The sequence below is a fragment of the Lytechinus variegatus genome, chromosome 4, assembly GCF_018143015.1.
Source record: "Lytechinus variegatus isolate NC3 chromosome 4, Lvar_3.0, whole genome shotgun sequence".
Taxonomy (NCBI): domain Eukaryota; kingdom Metazoa; phylum Echinodermata; class Echinoidea; order Temnopleuroida; family Toxopneustidae; genus Lytechinus; species Lytechinus variegatus.
In genome coordinates, this window is record NC_054743.1 from 53,400,314 (window position 1) to 53,417,503 (window position 17,190).

The 17,190-nt window shown below is 36.3% G+C and overlaps 1 protein-coding gene across 2 annotated transcripts; it reads right to left on the reverse strand.

Annotated features, from left to right (window-relative positions):
- Positions 1-377: 377 nt before the first annotated feature.
- Positions 378-5,131, reverse strand: LOC121414319. Of its 2 annotated transcripts, none has more exons than XM_041607456.1 (3): positions 4,302-5,131; positions 2,869-2,918; positions 378-737 (listed from the first exon to the last, which is right to left on the reverse strand). In XM_041607456.1, exons 1-3 carry the CDS (start codon positions 4,576-4,578, stop codon positions 393-395), a joined length of 672 nt encoding a protein of 223 aa, XP_041463390.1. In that variant the 5' UTR covers positions 4,579-5,131; the 3' UTR covers positions 378-392. The 2 variants fall into 2 exon arrangements, with proteins under 2 accessions (XP_041463390.1, XP_041463391.1); XM_041607457.1 differs by having other exon boundaries at positions 2,878-2,918; positions 4,302-5,104.
- Between the last annotated feature and the right edge of the window lie 12,059 nt (positions 5,132-17,190).

Here is a 17,190-nt window from a genome sequence, read left to right on the forward strand (position 1 = left end):
GGGAGGAGAGAGATTGATATGGTTTCTTCAGCAAGCAACTATGTTTTCATCATTGTTAATATGGTAACTATAATTTGCTGATTGTATCTTAATGTATTAATATTCTAAAATAACACTGATATGACACCATTATTGTTCTAATCTTAATATTTATATTAGAGAGTCAAAAGGGGCCTAAGCTTTTGATCCTAGCAGAATCTTCATCTGAGGCAAAATGCCTGTCGTTAATATTATGAAAAATTACTCTTAAATGATAAAGAACTATCGATAACAATTTTCATTCTTAAAAAATCATTGACATTATAATTCCATCAGTTGCAATAATCATTATCATTACCATAATTAATATTTCTTGGAAGAATTTGACTTTTATCACTTTTTTCTACAAGGCCTCATAGCAACAAAGCAATATTGAAATACACATCTTGTACTGAATGAATACATGAATAGGCCCGAGTCATGTCAGAATGTTTTGTTCCGGAATCATCATCATCCCCATCATCATCATCACTAGTACCACCAATAACATCATCATCATAAAATTTGCCACACCCTACCTCTTCTTGTGAATCCTTCCATGTATATCCTTCAGTGATTGGTAACTTCTTAGATTTATTAGGAAGAGAGAAGTCCCTGTCTTGCCATTTTATGAACCATTTATTTGGCTTCAATTCAGAGCCACTGTGGCCTTCGTGAGACACATCATCTTCTACTTCATCAGAGGTGTATGTTATATTCTGAAATAGGAAGGAAAGAGAGAGAAATATATAAAAATTTAATTTCTAATTTTGATTTGACCTTTAAAGTTAAGGCTGAAACTGGATATGTGTTCTTTTGTATTAACATAGTTTAAAATGATCGCTAGAGGTTATTCATTTGTCTCACAATCTACTATGGTCAACAAGGAAATTCGTGATCTCTCTCGCAAAAAGTGTTCACTGGCTTTCTAGGAAATTTGTGATCACTCTCGCAAAAAGTGTTCACTAGCTTACAAGTTCACGAGCTTTCGAGTGCCGCTGCAACTCTTATCAAGTGACGAAAACTGTCCGATATCGTACTCTATTTATACTAATCTCCAAGACCGTACGCACAAACACGAGAACAAAATGGTTTAAAATGGTTCCATGACATTTGCTCCAGCAACAATTGCTCCACTGTAAATTTCACACACTAATTGAATGACCAATTTCAACTCTGGATTTAACACTATTCCCTGTCCTTGACCCATACCTTAACATAAAACCCTATTGCAACCCTAACCCTAGATGTGCCTATAGCTGTTATCTGAAAGTCAATGTGTCAATCTATCTCATTGACTAATATGTGGTATTCCATAGAGTGACAAGCATGAAAATAAGCTTCAGTAATGCTATACAACATGCAACTAAAGTCTAGTCAAAGTAAAATTATTCAGACACACTTATTATCACAGATCTATAAAACTTTGTTTAGAAGGGACATGTCATTGTATCATGAAACTTAGTAACCTAATATTTTAATTGATTACTCTGACATGGTTTAGCATTAACTTATTAACTACTAAATTTTGTTAATTCTCACCATACATATAGACTTTACACAAGGACCATCTGGGCGTTGTGGCGTGCACCTGTAATCCAAGCTATGCGGGGAAGTTACAAATTGATGCAGAGGTTCGAGCCCTGGTCAAGTCTTTTGCATGGTGACATTAAAGGTCGGTCCAAGACGTAAATAATCATATCTGATTGATACACGTCTGACAAAACTCAAATACACTCACACACCATCTGGTTGTATTTAAGGCAACAGGCCAATGTATCATGTACTGTATGTTCCTAAAGGGTTTATAGATCACCTGGTTCGACTTGCAATCAATAATTTAAAGGAGAATGAAACCTTTGGAACTAGATAGCTTGTGTGGAAACAGAAAAATCAAAGAAACAGATCAATGAAAGTTTGAAAAAAATCTGATAAATAATGAGAAAATTATGAGCATTTGAATATTGCGATCACTAATGCTATGGAGATCCTCACTTTGGCAATGCGACAAAGATGTATGATGTCACCTGTGAACAACTCTCCCCATGACTTTAGTATATATTTCACTTAAACTGCCTCTTATCACATCTATCAGTAGATCATTTGTTCTTTCTACAGGAGTGCATGTAATACATATTTTTAAAGAATACATCATGGATAAAGAGTTTGTATCACCATTAGAAAAAAGCAAAAAGCAACATTTTGGGGGTATTTTCTAGTCCATCAACGGGAAAGTTGTTCACATATGACATCACACATCCTTGTTGCATTGCCAAAAGGAGTATCTCCATGGCATTAGTGATTACAATATTCAAATGCTCATAACTTTTTCATTATTTGTCCAATTTTACCCTAACTTTTTTTGTTCTTATTCTTTGATTTTTCTGTTTCGATACAAGGCTACTTGTTCCAATGGTTTCATTCCCCTTTAAGTGCAATAATACAGAATAAATAGTGGCTCAATAAGAAAATGTGAGCACTGAGCAGGCCTTATGGCATGGACCTATATTGATCTGAAACTGATCTGTGTTAATTTGAAACTGAAAAATTTCCGTTCACAAAATACAACTCAATCATAAAAATACATCCCTAAAAATACATATAAGAGCTGAGGCAAACTTAAGAACATAACTTTGGCAAATAATAAAATGATACAGAATGGAGGGGTTTGCCAAGAAAAAGCCGTTGGTATGGGATGAGAGGCAAACCCCTGTGACTTAGATTCAATACATTCAGAAAAAAAAACAATCTGCAAAACTAGCATAACACTGTGACAGAAGAATAAACCACTCTACAAAACATCATAAGTTACAAGTGAGTGAAAAAAATTCAAACATGACTAAAACATACCAGACTTACCTGTAAATGAGTAGGAATGGTTGATGTTACATGATCTCTACCTGTGCATGGTAGAAGGAAAATGAGGGGTAACAGTGAGAGATGGGGGGGGGGAGATAAGAGAAAGAGAGACAAGTCAATGTTAATATTCTTGAAACTTAATACCTTCAATAGCTATATGCTAAAGCAACTCAAAATATCATTCATCAATTTCACCAATGCTCCCACATCAGGAAAAATTTAAGAAAAAAAATGTAGACAGGCGTCTAGATAATTGACCACAATGCTTGGTAACAACTTCTTCTTCTTCTGATAAAGTACAGTCCACCGACTGGTGTATTGTCGTACTATATTTGGCAGGTCTGGTGTGGAGTATGTACAGTGCCATTTTAAAATATACTAAAAAGTTACTACTTGTAAGTGCAGCTAAAAAACCATGCTCCTCTCTTAGCGAAGCAGGATGCTCTGTACCTCTTGTTTGAAGAGGCTAACAGAGGTGACATTGGGTAGTTCATCTGGCAAGGAATTCCATAACCTGATGGTGTCTGGAAAGAAGGACTTCTGATAGATGAGAGTCCCTGCAAAAGGTATTTGGAATCGCTTGGAAAGTCCACGGCTTGATGTCATTGCCGGAGTCAGAAATGTATGTCGAATTTCTATATGCTGATTGACGATACGATGCATCATCATTTTGTATTGTGCCCTATGCTCCAAAAGTGTTGGCCACTCGAGTTGATTAAGCATCGGTGTGACGCTGCTTGTGCGTTTGAAGTCACCAACAACAAACCTGGCAAAACGGCGCTGGACCATTTCTAGTCGATGGATATTCTCTTGGGTGTAAGGGTCCCATACAACACAAGCATACTCTAAAAACTTGTCTTAAACTTGCAAATTGTGTGGAAATGTACTTAACAAATGACATGAATTCATTGTCAAACAAAGCATGTGCAGTTTTATCTTCAAAGAAAAACAAATGAAATACCTGTATATAAATATATATATATCTTTAATAAAATAAATGAGAAAATTATGATACATCCGTCTTTTACATACATTGAGAGTGAAACATTGCAGGGTATCTTCACTGTTTCTCATTTTATTCAACAACTCTTCTTACTTTGGGCACCAACAAGATGACAAGAAAAGGCAAATGAAGGAATTCATAAAGTTGAGTAGATCTATAGATAACATCTCTAATACAGCATTATTATGGACCCACTACTGTCTACTGTGCAGATTGAAACAAATAGAAAGTAACGTATGGAACAATATTTAGTCATCAAAAGGGGGAAACCCAAGCACTTCTGAAGTAAGTCCTTTTCTTCCAATCTTTCTTTCTAGCTCCTCTCACTTTCCATCTCATTATCCTTCATCTTACCTTCCTTCCTCATTTTATTTTCTGTCATACACTCACAGAGCAACATATCGCAATGTCAGTTGCTTACCCTCTGCACTTGACTTCGTTGTTGTGCTCGAGAATTGGGAAGTTTCGTTGAGTTCATCCCGTGGTGCTCCATGGAACAATGAAGTCTGACGAGACCTGACATCAATAATATTTTCGGTCGAAGAAACCAATGGTGTTCTCGCTGGAAGTAAGTTATGTCTCAAATATTCCAGTTTGGGTGGAGAGTAAAATAACCAGAATGTTAAACAACACAAAGCTACGATTTGAAGTTTCAAAAACGTGTACGAACATTTGGGTACCGTCCCTTGTGTGGCCATTGCTCCAATGTTGCTCTCAGTATCAATCCTCGTTGAAACATTTCCCTCAGCCAAACAACAAGAAACCAATCTGTACTATCGTACAGTCTATCAGTGCAGACTTCTTCGTGCTCGAAAGATTTCTTCACTTCACGCGATATATGTCTAGGCAGGTCGCAGGACGTAACGGAGGGTCGTGGAGGAGTAAAGGGAGGAAGGAATTTATGTCCCCTTGGAATTCCATTTCCTAATTGGTCATTTACATCGCGTGAGGGGGGGGGGGGGGTAAAGGGTGTACTAACAGACACCATGAGCCAGTTAAATCTAACCAGGGAAATTTCATGAAAATTCGATACAATAGACTCCGCGGCACAGGGGGTATCGAAAGTTTCGAAACAATTCGGCGAACTTTCCACCAATACTTAGATCACCACTTGAATGCCCTAGGATCGACAGCAGATATACATACAACATCTCTATGGTCTAAACAAGCAGTCGGGCAATTTTCCTTTACTTTGATTGGTTGAGCTGTCTGATTCTTCTTCTTCTTTTGGTGTACTGCCCACTGAACTGGAAATACTATTTCAGTTCAGTGATACTGCCCAACGCCCTACAATAATGGGTGCCAACCGGGCATGAAGTGCGCAGCCTGAGGTATGTTAATGGCGCGGAGAGAGAAGATGCTTTTTAAGGGGGTGTTGCAAGAAAATATTTGCAAACAATCACATATATTCTGTTGCAATTTTACAATTGTTTGATCACTTTTAACTATAGCAAATCAGATTACACTCCTTTTTTCATGAAGCAGATTAGCAATCAATTTCAAATTTGCAATTAATTGCACGGCATATGCTTGATTTCAGGAACGAAAATAGACTTGCAATTGCTCGTAAGTTTCTTGCAACGCCCCATTAGTCTACTTTGCTTTGTGTAGATTTGAAGTACGTTTCGCTTGAAGGTTTCTATATTCTTGATTTCAATGGTTGGGGGTAAGAGGTGTAATTGTAGTGGTAAAGGCCCAATAAATCAACAACAATACCACAACAACAACTAAACAAAATGAGGGGGCACAGCATGGCACTTAATGGGGCCAAGGGCAGATCCGAGATTTCGGGAAGGGGGGGGGGGCAAATTTGAAATCATTGTAATACTAGTAGACAATACGGGGTCAGGAAAGTTACACAGTGATGGATTAGAATTTGCTAATGGAGGGGATGGGAAAAAATCATCCATATTTTCCCTGGTCGGAGAGATTTTTTTTCTAGATTTGGTTGTCCTAAATACGGAAGTGTAGGTACAAATTATTTTTTCCACAAACAAGATAATGGTATAATCCATTAAGCCCTTTAAAAACAATGTGTGCGCAAAGAAATACAGGATATCTTAGACAATGAGGAATCAATGCGAGGCGCCAGCTATTGACCAGTAAAAGTGATGATTTAACATGGACCTATAGGTCCATGGTTTCATGTAGGCCTATATACTGTTAAAAAAACCCTGATTTTACAGGGAAAAAAAAACAAGATTTTGCAAAAGGCAGAAACAGAATCATTCTGTAAATTCATAAAACAGGACTTTTTTCTATATTTTAACATAACAGGTCTTTTTAAAAAGGCAGTGGTGTAGCTACGGGGGGGCACGTGCCCCCCCCCTGAGATTTGGTGTGCCCCCTAGTAAAAATTGGCAGAGCAAAAAGAAAAAAGGGAGAAAGAAGAAAGAAAAAGGAAAAGAAGAAGAAAGACAGAAGAAAAAAGAAGAGGAAAATAAGAGGAGGAAGACGAGTGAATGAAATAATGTGAGGGGAAGACTTGCAATTTAAAAAAAATCTTTTCATGTTACTATATTAAATTCTTGCTGGCGCTTCGCGCCATAATTGCCTGTTCGATAGTATTCATATCTTGCTCAATAGGCTGATGTGGAGCAAGTTTTGAAGTCAATATGCAAAACATATTTTAGCTCGGACATCGAGCTTTCATCATTTTTTTTTTCATTTACAAATTTAAGTGCTCTGTAAAATGTCCGCTTTATGGTCTACATATCAGCATTTTAAGCTCACGCTGCGTGGTCACATTGTTTGATTTGCCAAGTTCATATTGTCTACGTGTATTCCATAATGTTCCATTAAACAAATGTATTCAGAATGCCCAGATTTTAGGTCTAAATATAAAACATGCGCGATAGCCTGCATGTTCTTTATTTAAAATGTACTTAAATTATCCAGTTTTACATCAGAAAATCAATAATTGTCTGCTCATGCTTCACGATAGCATTATTAAAGGTCAAGTCCACCTCAGAAAAATGTTAATTTGAATCAATAGAGAAAAATCAGACAAGCACAATGCTGAAAATTTCATCAAAATCGGATGTAAAATAAGAAAGTTATGTCATTTCAAAGTTTCGCTTATTTTCAACAAAATAGTTATGAACGAGTCAGTTACATCCAAATGAGAGAGTCGATGATGTCACTCACTCACTATTTCTTTTGTTTTTTATTGTTTGAATTATACAATATTTCAATTTTTACAATTTGACGATTAGGACCTCCTTGCCTGAAGCACAAAATGTTAAAATAATGGAATTCCGCGTGTTCAGGGAGGAATGAAACTTCATTTCACATGACAATGACGAGAAAATAACAATATTTCATATTTCATATAATAAAATAAAAAAGAAATAGTGAGTGAGTGATGTCATCAACTCTCTCATTTGGATGTAACTGGCTCGTTCATATAACTATTTTGTTGAAAATAAGCGAAACTATAAATTCCATAACTTTCTTATTTTACATCCGATTTTGATGAAATTTTCAGTGTTATGCTTGTTGAATTTTTCTCTTTTTATTCAAATCAAGTTTTCGTTGGGGTAGACTTGTCCTTTAATGATACCCAATTGACTATATCCTATTTATGACTTACAAAATATGAATAGAGTGTCCCGCTTTTAGGTCTAAAATCTCAATTTTCTTCCTCTTGCGCTTCGAGCTCGCATCAATTGTTTAGTTACATACCTATCCCATTAATTAATACAAAAAGTGCTTAGAATTAACTTTTTTTTAGGTCGGAATGTCAAAAAATTTGCTCGCGCTTCGCGCTCGCATTATTGAAATATATACCGTCTTAGTGGGTAACTGTAAGCAGTCCTTAACAGGTGCCTTTTCCATTATGCTATCTAACAGTTGATAAAAATTTCTGTTCGCGCTTGGGGTACATACGAATCTTGTTCAGGATCACACATAACATTGCCCAGAAAATTAAATTTTCAGGAAAAATACATTGAAGTAAAAAAAAAAAATCGCTCCCGCTTCACGCTCGCACTTTTTGTAAGGCTCATGAGATTATTTTATGTTTATGTTGTTTTATTATAATAGAACTAAGAAGTGACTGATATAGGTGAAGATAATTTCGGGCCCCGTCCCCTACTGGCGAAAGTATTCGCCCTTGTGGACACATACACACACACACACACCGGAAAAATGGCCGGTGCCCCCCCCCCCCCGGGAAAAAAAATCCTAGCTACACCACTGTAAAAAGGGGGAAATTAAAGGAAATGTGTAAGGTTCCATACACCAAATACCAATTTCCTGTAATTTTACATGATATATAATGTAAGATTTACGCAATCTGGTAAGATTACAGGCGTTCTCGAGAATCTGCTTCAGGAACCTTTTTTTTATTTTAAGGATACATTTTCTAACAGTGTACTAGCTGTTTGATAATGTCGGTAAATTATTAGGATAAAAATTATTTCATTCATCAATGATAGAAAAACTGAATTGTTAGTCATTGGTACCCCACGTCACGTTTCAAAATTTGGGGGCTATAGCTTAAATGTTGGCGATTCAGTTATAACTCCATCAGATAAAGCCAGAAACCTTGGTGTAGTCTTTGATACACACTTAAGCATGGAATCACAAAACAACATTGATTATTGATCCGCTTATTTCATGATCTATACCTTGAGACGTATCCGAAAATTTTTGATCAAGACACCATGAAAACTATTGTTTATGCTTGTATCACAAGTAAATTGGATTACTGTAATAGTGTTCTCTATGGATTACCCGATTCTCAAATAAGCAAACTGCAGAGAGTGCAAAACACATGTGCACGTTTGATATGTCGTCTTCTCAAATTCTCTCCTGTCACCCCATTATTGAGAGAATTACACTGGCTACCTGTCCGGCAAAGAATTACATTTAAGATCCTAATGATAGTTTTTAAAGGCCTTAATGGTCAGGCCACAAGTTTCATCTCAGATCTCTTGAAATTGAAATCCCGATCTCATGACCATCATCTACGTAGCTCACAAGATACACTCACAGTATAAGCATGAGTACCCCCACACAAGACTAAAGCAATCTTTCTGATGTCAGCTTCACGACTATGGAACAAACTTCCCCTCAACATTAGGAATTCAACAAATTTACATAATTTCAAGTTAAAATTAAAAACCTATCTATTCCAATAGTATGTATAGCACCATAGGAAGCTCTTGCAGCGCAATAAAATAAATTATTATATAGATATAGTTTTTGCGCTATTTAAATGCATATTATTATTATATGCTTTATGTGAGTGAACGTGGAGCACGATCGAGATAACGTACAGCTGCAGGACATTTTGATGCAACTTTTTCATAGTGTAAATATGTTCACTGAAAATGATCGAAATTTTCTGCCACAGTATTGTAGAATAAGTATTGATGTTTTGATGTACAATATTGAGATTTAGTTAAATTTATTGTTTAAACTATGACAATGACATTATTTGGGGCTAACCTCGATTAGCATCTTGCTATTATGCATGTTAGCTCCAATTACCAAATGTTTTGTTTACATGTGATGTACTATTCCTCATAACTGTACCTGACAGTGATATTTGGTAATACATTCAATTCAATTAATGAACATGATGCGCCGGCCTATTTAAAAAGAGCCGAATGTTAAACTGACATGAAAAAGGACGATTTGTAGGACCATTAATGAAGAGGATACGTACCTAACCTATTGAATGCGAGCTGATTTTTTAAAGGTAAAGTCCACCTCGGAAAAATGTTGATTTTGATAAAAAGAGAAATATCAGACAAGCACAATGCTGAAAATTTCATCAAAATCGGATGTAAAATAAGAAAGTTATGACATTTAAAAGTTTTGTTTATTTTAACAAAATAGTTATATGAACGGGCCAGTTACATCCAAATGAGAGAGTCGATGATGTCACTCACTCACTATTTCTTTTGTTTTTATTGTTTGAATTATACAATTTTTACGAATTTGATGATTAGGACCTCCTTGCCTGAAACACAAAATGTTAAAATAATGTAATTCTACGTGTTCACGGAAGAATGAAACTTCATTCCACATGACAATGATGAGAAAATAAGAATATTTCATACTTTATATAATAAAATACAAAAGAAATAGTGAGTGAGTGATGTCATCAGTTCCCTCATTTGCATACCGACCGAGATGTGCATATAACTGTTTTGTGAAATGAAGTGAAATTTTAAAATGTCATAATTTTCTTATTTTACATCCGATTTTGATAAAATTTTCAGTGTTATTTTATTTTATTTATTTCTGCATTCACATTAATATCAGAATTACAAAATACATATACAATATTTACAAAGGTAATACATGATTTTAACAAAATAAAAATAGTCGCATAGTATAAATATTGTAAATAAATATTAACAAAAAAAAAGATGTGTTATATAATTTTTCAAAACAAGATTATAAATGAATGCAGGAGACCGCCATTGTGAGCGATTAGGCTTGATGATGATCATGATGATGGAGGCCTCGTACAACCAGGCGCGCCGGAACACTTTCAGTTTTGGGGGGGGGCAAAATCCCTAAGGGGGCACAATATTTTTGACAGCGTGAGATACCGAAGCGATCGAACGGGAGAGGCTATGGGACCCCCCCCCCCCCCACCCACGGTAAGGATTTTGTGTAAAAATGGAGTATAAAAGTTGCGTTTCTAAGTGCATTCAAAAATAAATTTCTTGAAAATTAAACAGTCTTGGAGTTCTTTTCGCTCCTTCTGTTTCCTCCCTTCTGACCCAGCCTGGTGTTTCTTCATGACCAGGGTCGCAGTTCCAGCAAATTACGAGCCTTATTGCAAACGAAATTGTTTCAAACCAGTGTAATATAGGCCTTTTAAAGACTTTAAGATGACAAACATGACCGTACGCAGCCGGGGGCCGCCGATCGAGAGGGCAAAATTCACAAAATTCACCAAAAGTGTGCAAGAAATCCTTCAATTTCATTCTAGAAAATACAAAAGCTCCCCCATCACAAATCCCCTCGCTCTTACGTTTCTTCGAAAATTTAGGTCTTGCAGCCCCACCCACTCCCGGGTTGTTGTTGGTTTTTTATTTTTGCAAACGTCCATGAATAACAAAAGCTGGGATGAACCAGAGAACATAGCTGCCATCTCGATCTGATTAGTAACAGGTAATGGGAAGTTTTGGAATCTAAAATACATAAGTGCTATATATGAGCTGAAATAGTATCAGACAAAACGCCTTCCAATCATGCCAATGAAAAGGAATAGAGGAAAATACGGGGCTGTGAAAATATTTTAAGATTTTTTTTTTTATAGTAGAGCACTACTGTAACGCTTATTTTTTTCTTTTATATTCTTTACATTTTTATTCATATCTCGGATAATATGAGTCCGGTCAAGAAGACACTTTCACAGATGATTTTATTTTTTTCATGTCTAAACATTATCTCTAAGTTGCTTTCGAGTGGGATTCACCATTTTTACAAATTATAAATTATAATCCTCTACACATGATTATTCTGAGTGTAATTTTCTGATAACATGTCTATATTGAGTTGAAATGACCTTGGTATTTTCTTAAGGGCACTGAATTGTTATTATTATTTGTTTGGCGTCACCTGTTCCTGGGAGGCGAAAAGCAAACTGAATCACTATGATCCACAAGTCTCTCCTCCCGATATAACTGATTGGGGGGGATGCAGGTGGACCTCGACACTGGTTTCCCCCTACTCTTATACGAATAGTGCAGTGGGTTCTTAACGTGCAAAGGTGGTGACTCTCCTCTACACGGGGCCTCCATTTAACGTCCTATCCGAGGGACGGAGTGTTTTCCATTGTAACAAAGCCTGCATCTATGAAACATGGGAGAGACGTTTACACACAACGCACTGACTTCAGTCATCCGCCCAGGGTGGACTCGAACCTACGATCTTTGGTTCGACTTCGACGGGCAGACGCGTTACCGACTGAGCCAACAACGCTCTCTTGTTATCACTGTATTAACTCAATTTATATTTAGTTGAAAATGAAATAATTGAAACAAGTTTCTCGAGATGTTATGGTTTCTGGGCTTGACAGCTATGACATAGATTCCATATCTTGCTCGAGTAACTAGTGTTCACGCGCGTTAGTTATATCGGGTCCGGTCTGAGCGGCAGCGTTTCTGGGCGACCGCGCGTTTGTTAGACGACACAGCCAGCATCATAGAATTATAAACCTAATCATTGGTGGACCACTATCAATTTGCCATTCGCTTTTAGTCAGAAATGTATTCATTAAAAGGTTAAACGTTATCACACTGTAATAAGATGGAAAAGGGGCTTATCAAAGCTATGTTTCACAGATGAACTGTTCGTCAAAAGACGCGAGGCTTACTATGATAATGTATTTGCCAGAAAAGTGCCTTCATTTACTTTTGTCCTTAAATAATTTATCATTTTTCATCTTTCAGGGGGCACGTTGGGGGGGCAAAATCTCGTTTTGCCCCCCAAAATTTTATTTGGGGGGGGGGCAAGTGCCCCCCCTGCCCCCCCCCCCCGCTTCCGGCGCCCTTGCGTACAACAGGTACAAGGTACGTAATAGTTCTTCATTGATCAAGTGGGTGCGGTGCAGGTGCAGGTGCGGCAGAGAGCAGTTGAGATACTAAGTTTAAGAGGGGGCTGCGTAAGATGTAATAATGTTACGTTTAATATTAGCTTTCAAGGATTAGATTGTTGAACATGATTTAATATTGTCTGGAAGATTGTTCCAAATATCGGGACCGTAATGTCGAATGGATTTGTGGGTTAGTAATAATTTGGGGTTAGTGAGGTGGAGGTTTCCAGATATGCGGGTTGGAAATGGACAGTCCTGTTGAATCTAAAACTGAGGGAGTTGATTATTAAAATACTTAAACATAAATATAGCAATTTGAATCTTATTAATATCAAAGATTTTTAATGTTTTGAGTTTGTGAAACAATGGGTCAGTATGAGCCAAGTAATGTGAGCCTGTACACATACGGATAGCTCTTTTTGATAGTTTAAATATAGAGTTTAGTTTAGAAGAGCCACAGTTTGCCCAAATGATATTGCAGTATGATATATATGGAAGAACTAACGAATCGTATAATAACACTAAAGTTTAATGAGGAAGAAGGAATTTTAACTTTGAAATGATTCCAATACTTTTTGAAACGCACATTGTAACATGGTGTCTGCATTGGTTCCAATACAGAAATTCATCCATACTTACACCCAAAAATTTTGAATTGGTTTTCTGTTCTAAAGGCGTACCGTCAATGTTAATGTAAATCGGTGTGTTGATATTATGAGATTGATGTCTGAAATACATAAAATGTGTCTTTTTGTATTTAAAGAAAGTTTGTTGGCCTTAAACCGGTTAGATAACTTGTAAATTTCACGATTTACTACATTGTTTAATGAATTAAGGTCTTGATGATAATGAAATATATTTGTATCGTCAGCAAATAAGACAAATGACAAAATAGAGGAGGTTTTCATAATATCATTAATATAGAGTAAAAATAAAAGAGGACCTAAAATCGAACCCTGGGGAACACCACATCGAACTAAAAGAGAATCAGAGTCATTATTATTAAAAGTGACATATTGCCTTCGATTATTCAAGTAATCTTTGAACTATAAAAGAGATTGGCCTCGTATTCCATAATGATTGAGTTTGGAGAGTAAAATATCGTGGTTAAGAGTATCAAATGCTTTACTTAAATCACAAAAAATACCAATTACGTGTTCGTTATTTGCTATGGCATTAGTTTTTTGGTCATAAATTTGAAGTAAAGCTGAGTCTGTTGAATAATTTTTCCTAAAACCATATTGATTCGAATTTAGAATATTGTGTTTGTTGATAAATTTGTAAAGTCTTGTGTATACTATTTTTCTAGAATTTTTGATATTGTTGGAAGTAAAGAAAGGGACGGTAATTACTTATTTCGTGAGGATTGTCTTTCTTTAAAATTGGATTGACTTTAGCTATCTTAAATAAATCTGGGAAAACGCCTTGAGATAAGGAGTTATTAAATATGTGAGCCAAGGGGCTAGCAAGAGGGTGAATTATTTGCTTAAGTAAAAACATGCTGATGCCATCAGACCCAGAAGATCTAAAACTGTGAAGGGTACGGGCAATGTTGACAATTTCAGAAGGGTTTGTTGGGGGTATTGAAATTGAAATTGACTGATTGATTCAGAAATTTTCATCGCAAGGCTGAATTGCGAAATTCTGTACAAGGTAAAATACAAAATATATACAATAACAATTGCTATAACAAAATGACATATAAAAGTAATGAAATAAATAAATGTTATATGTTGTAAATTAAGAAAGGAGAAGATTAGAATAATTTTATACATGGGATAACAGTAATATTGGATAGTTGTAACCACAATATGATTCTGTGGGGATAAAGTCAGTAATTCATAAGCTTGCATGAATAAAATAAGAAACAAATTATAAACAAATGATATTTCTTTAAAGAATTGAATATGAAATGTAACTGAGCCGGAATAAGGGGGAAAATGAAAAATATGTTGATACTGGTTGGTAAAACTGATTAAAGGACTTCTGTCAATGAGTTAAGTAGTATTCACCTGGCTTACACGGAAATAAGAGATATCATAAATCTAATGATTGATTAAATAATTTCTCGCTGTATATGTATAGAAATGGAATTAGCATACTAAACAATTATACCAAGATGGGATAAAACAACTATGCCCATTGAAAACAAGCAATGCTAGATGTGGTAAAAGTAATATTAAGCACATCATGTAAGCTTGATTATCGTAATAATTTTGCTGCAAAGAGTCGTAACCAGAATTTAAAGCGAACGAAAACATTATGATATTATATTAGAAGATAGCATATCAATTTCGCTTTTAATAAAATTTATTATGCATAATTTGGATATTATTAACACATCGATTGCTTGTTGAGAAGTTGTGTCGTGTATTAAATGAATAGGCATGTTTTGATTAATCGTAAATTTTGAAATTCATTACATATTCGATTGACTGTTGAGTAGTCTGACCATGTATGGGACAGCGCTTTTTCGACGGCGTTCTGTTCTACAGTGTATTTCAGTGTACATATTGCTGTAACGTAGTGAACGTTTGTGGACCGCCTCGCGAGTTGGAGGTAGCCAGTCGTGAAAGGGGAGGAATGAAGACTCACGCCCTTTGCTAGTCTCATACATAGTCCTTCTCTCCGCTTATCAAGAGTAGATAGGTTAAGCACTTCTAGTGCATGGTCATAATCTTGGTAAGCAGGCCCAAGCATGAGGCGGAATGCGCGTTTTTGTATTCTCTCAATTTGTTTTCTCTGTGATGCGTCAAGTCCAGGGGCCCGTTTCTCAACACCGTCATAAGTCTAACTTCTTGACTAAATCGGAGATAGTGAGCTACTTGTCCGCTAACCGTTTCACGAAGCCCTCTTTACCAAGATCGGGTACAACAACCTCACTAAATATTTATGACACCTCCGAACCTGTCACAACTTCTTTCTTAATGACGTAGTGGCATCACGTGGGTAGACTATGACGTGCAAAAGTTCCTAGAAATGTGAAAATTATAATCTTACGTAATCAATCATAGATGTTGAAATTACATCCAAACACAAGTTGGATAATGCATTCTATGATCATTGTAATACAAAGAATCTACAAAAACTGTTGGTAATACTCCACAAAACCATTCATTTTGAAATAGTATAATAATTTAATCGATAAAGATTCTACCACGTCAGGCCATCCATAAATGGACTCGTATTTGTCATTTTCATACCCCTATTAACATTTTGATAAATTCTATCTCTAATTTATGCATAGAATTTGTCAAATCGTAAGTTTTAGTATCTTAGATTTAAAAGAAAACTATTAAACTATATTTTGATGATGTTTGGAATCGTAAAATACCGTATAATTATCATCATTTTACAACGAAAACCGTTATGGTTTTACTTTCGTAAACTATTAAAATTGGATATCCCGGGGTACCCATCTCAACGTCCACATGCGATTTTTTAGTCACGAGATCAATTATTCATAATTCCATATTCTCAGCAATTGAATGCTCTAGTCTTCATGGTCTAAGTATGTATGGTGCATAATATACCTGTGCTATTATCTTTAAAAGATGAAATTCCAAATTCATTACAATATTTGCAATTTTGTTGTAATTTTTCTTTTTGATAATTATACTATTTTGTGACTAAGGCTACGTCTCGTCTGCTCTTTTTACCGATAAAATCGATATCAAGGTATTTTAGTTAGAAAGCCTTTCGAGAAACGGGTTTAGTAAGATTGGAACTAACTCAGTGGTTGGTGGATAAAGATATGACTAACTTGTCCAGGTGTTGAGAAACGGGCCCTGAGTGCCAAACTGGTGCACAGTACTCTAATGCTGGACGAACATAGGAGGTATAAATTACCTTCAAATCATCAAGGGGTAGTTTGAATCCTTGAGGATGCGCAACATATGAAGCCTCATGCTTGCGCGCTTGGTGATCTCATTGACATGATATGTCCATTTCAAATCATTCTGAATGCAAACTCCAAGTAGTTTCATGAACTGGACTTCAGATAATTCCTGCCCTTCGAGTTCAACAGTGGGATTTGGTGGACTTGTTCTCATGAAGCTTATGTGCATGACAGCACATTTACTAGGGTTGAGTTTCATGTTGTTATCTTTACTGCTGAAGCTCATGTGCACTCTTCTGGATGGTGGCAGGGTCGCTCGTTTTCCTGCTTTCTAGTATCGAAAGATCATCTACGTATTTCCAATGTAGATTGGGGCTCTGTTGGCATGCATCATTGATCAAGCAGAGGAAAATAAGCGGGCCTAAACGAGTTCCCTGCGGGGCACCAGCTTGTATGTTCTTCCATCCTGAGACTACTGATCTGTACTTAACGCACTGTTGCCGGTCTTTCAAGAAGTCGCATATCCATGCAACCAATGCTGGTTGAACATTCATGTCTAAGAGCTTTGATAGAGCCAGGTTGTGGTCAATCCGATCGAAGGCCTTTGAGAAATCAGTGGCCAATAGGGTACATATTGATTTCGGTTTGTCAACATTAGCATGTATTACATTGAGGAGATCAATCAGATAGTGCGATGTTGACATACCCTATCTATTTCCATACTGAGCTTTGTCGATGGACCCTTCCATGTCTTTTAGAGCCCAATTAGCAACAAACTTCTCAGCTACTTTTGAAAAATGATCTGTCAGTGACACAGGTCGTAGGTTTTCAATAGTGGGTTGCGGGACTTTCGGCACTGGAACAACGCAAGCCCGTTTCCAGCATTGAGGCACCACTGTTTGTTGAAAA

Coding starts and splice junctions, on each gene's coding strand:
- LOC121414319 (XM_041607456.1), bottom strand. CDS start 4,578: ATGGCCACACAAGGGACGGTACCCAAATGTTCGTACACGTTTTTGAAA. Junction 2,919..4,301: donor AACGAAGTCAAGTGCAGAGG/GTAAGCAACTGA, acceptor TACCATGCACAG/GTAGAGATCATGTAACATCA. Junction 738..2,868: donor CTCATTTACAGGTAAGTCTG/GTATGTTTTAGT, acceptor TTCCTATTTCAG/AATATAACATACACCTCTGA.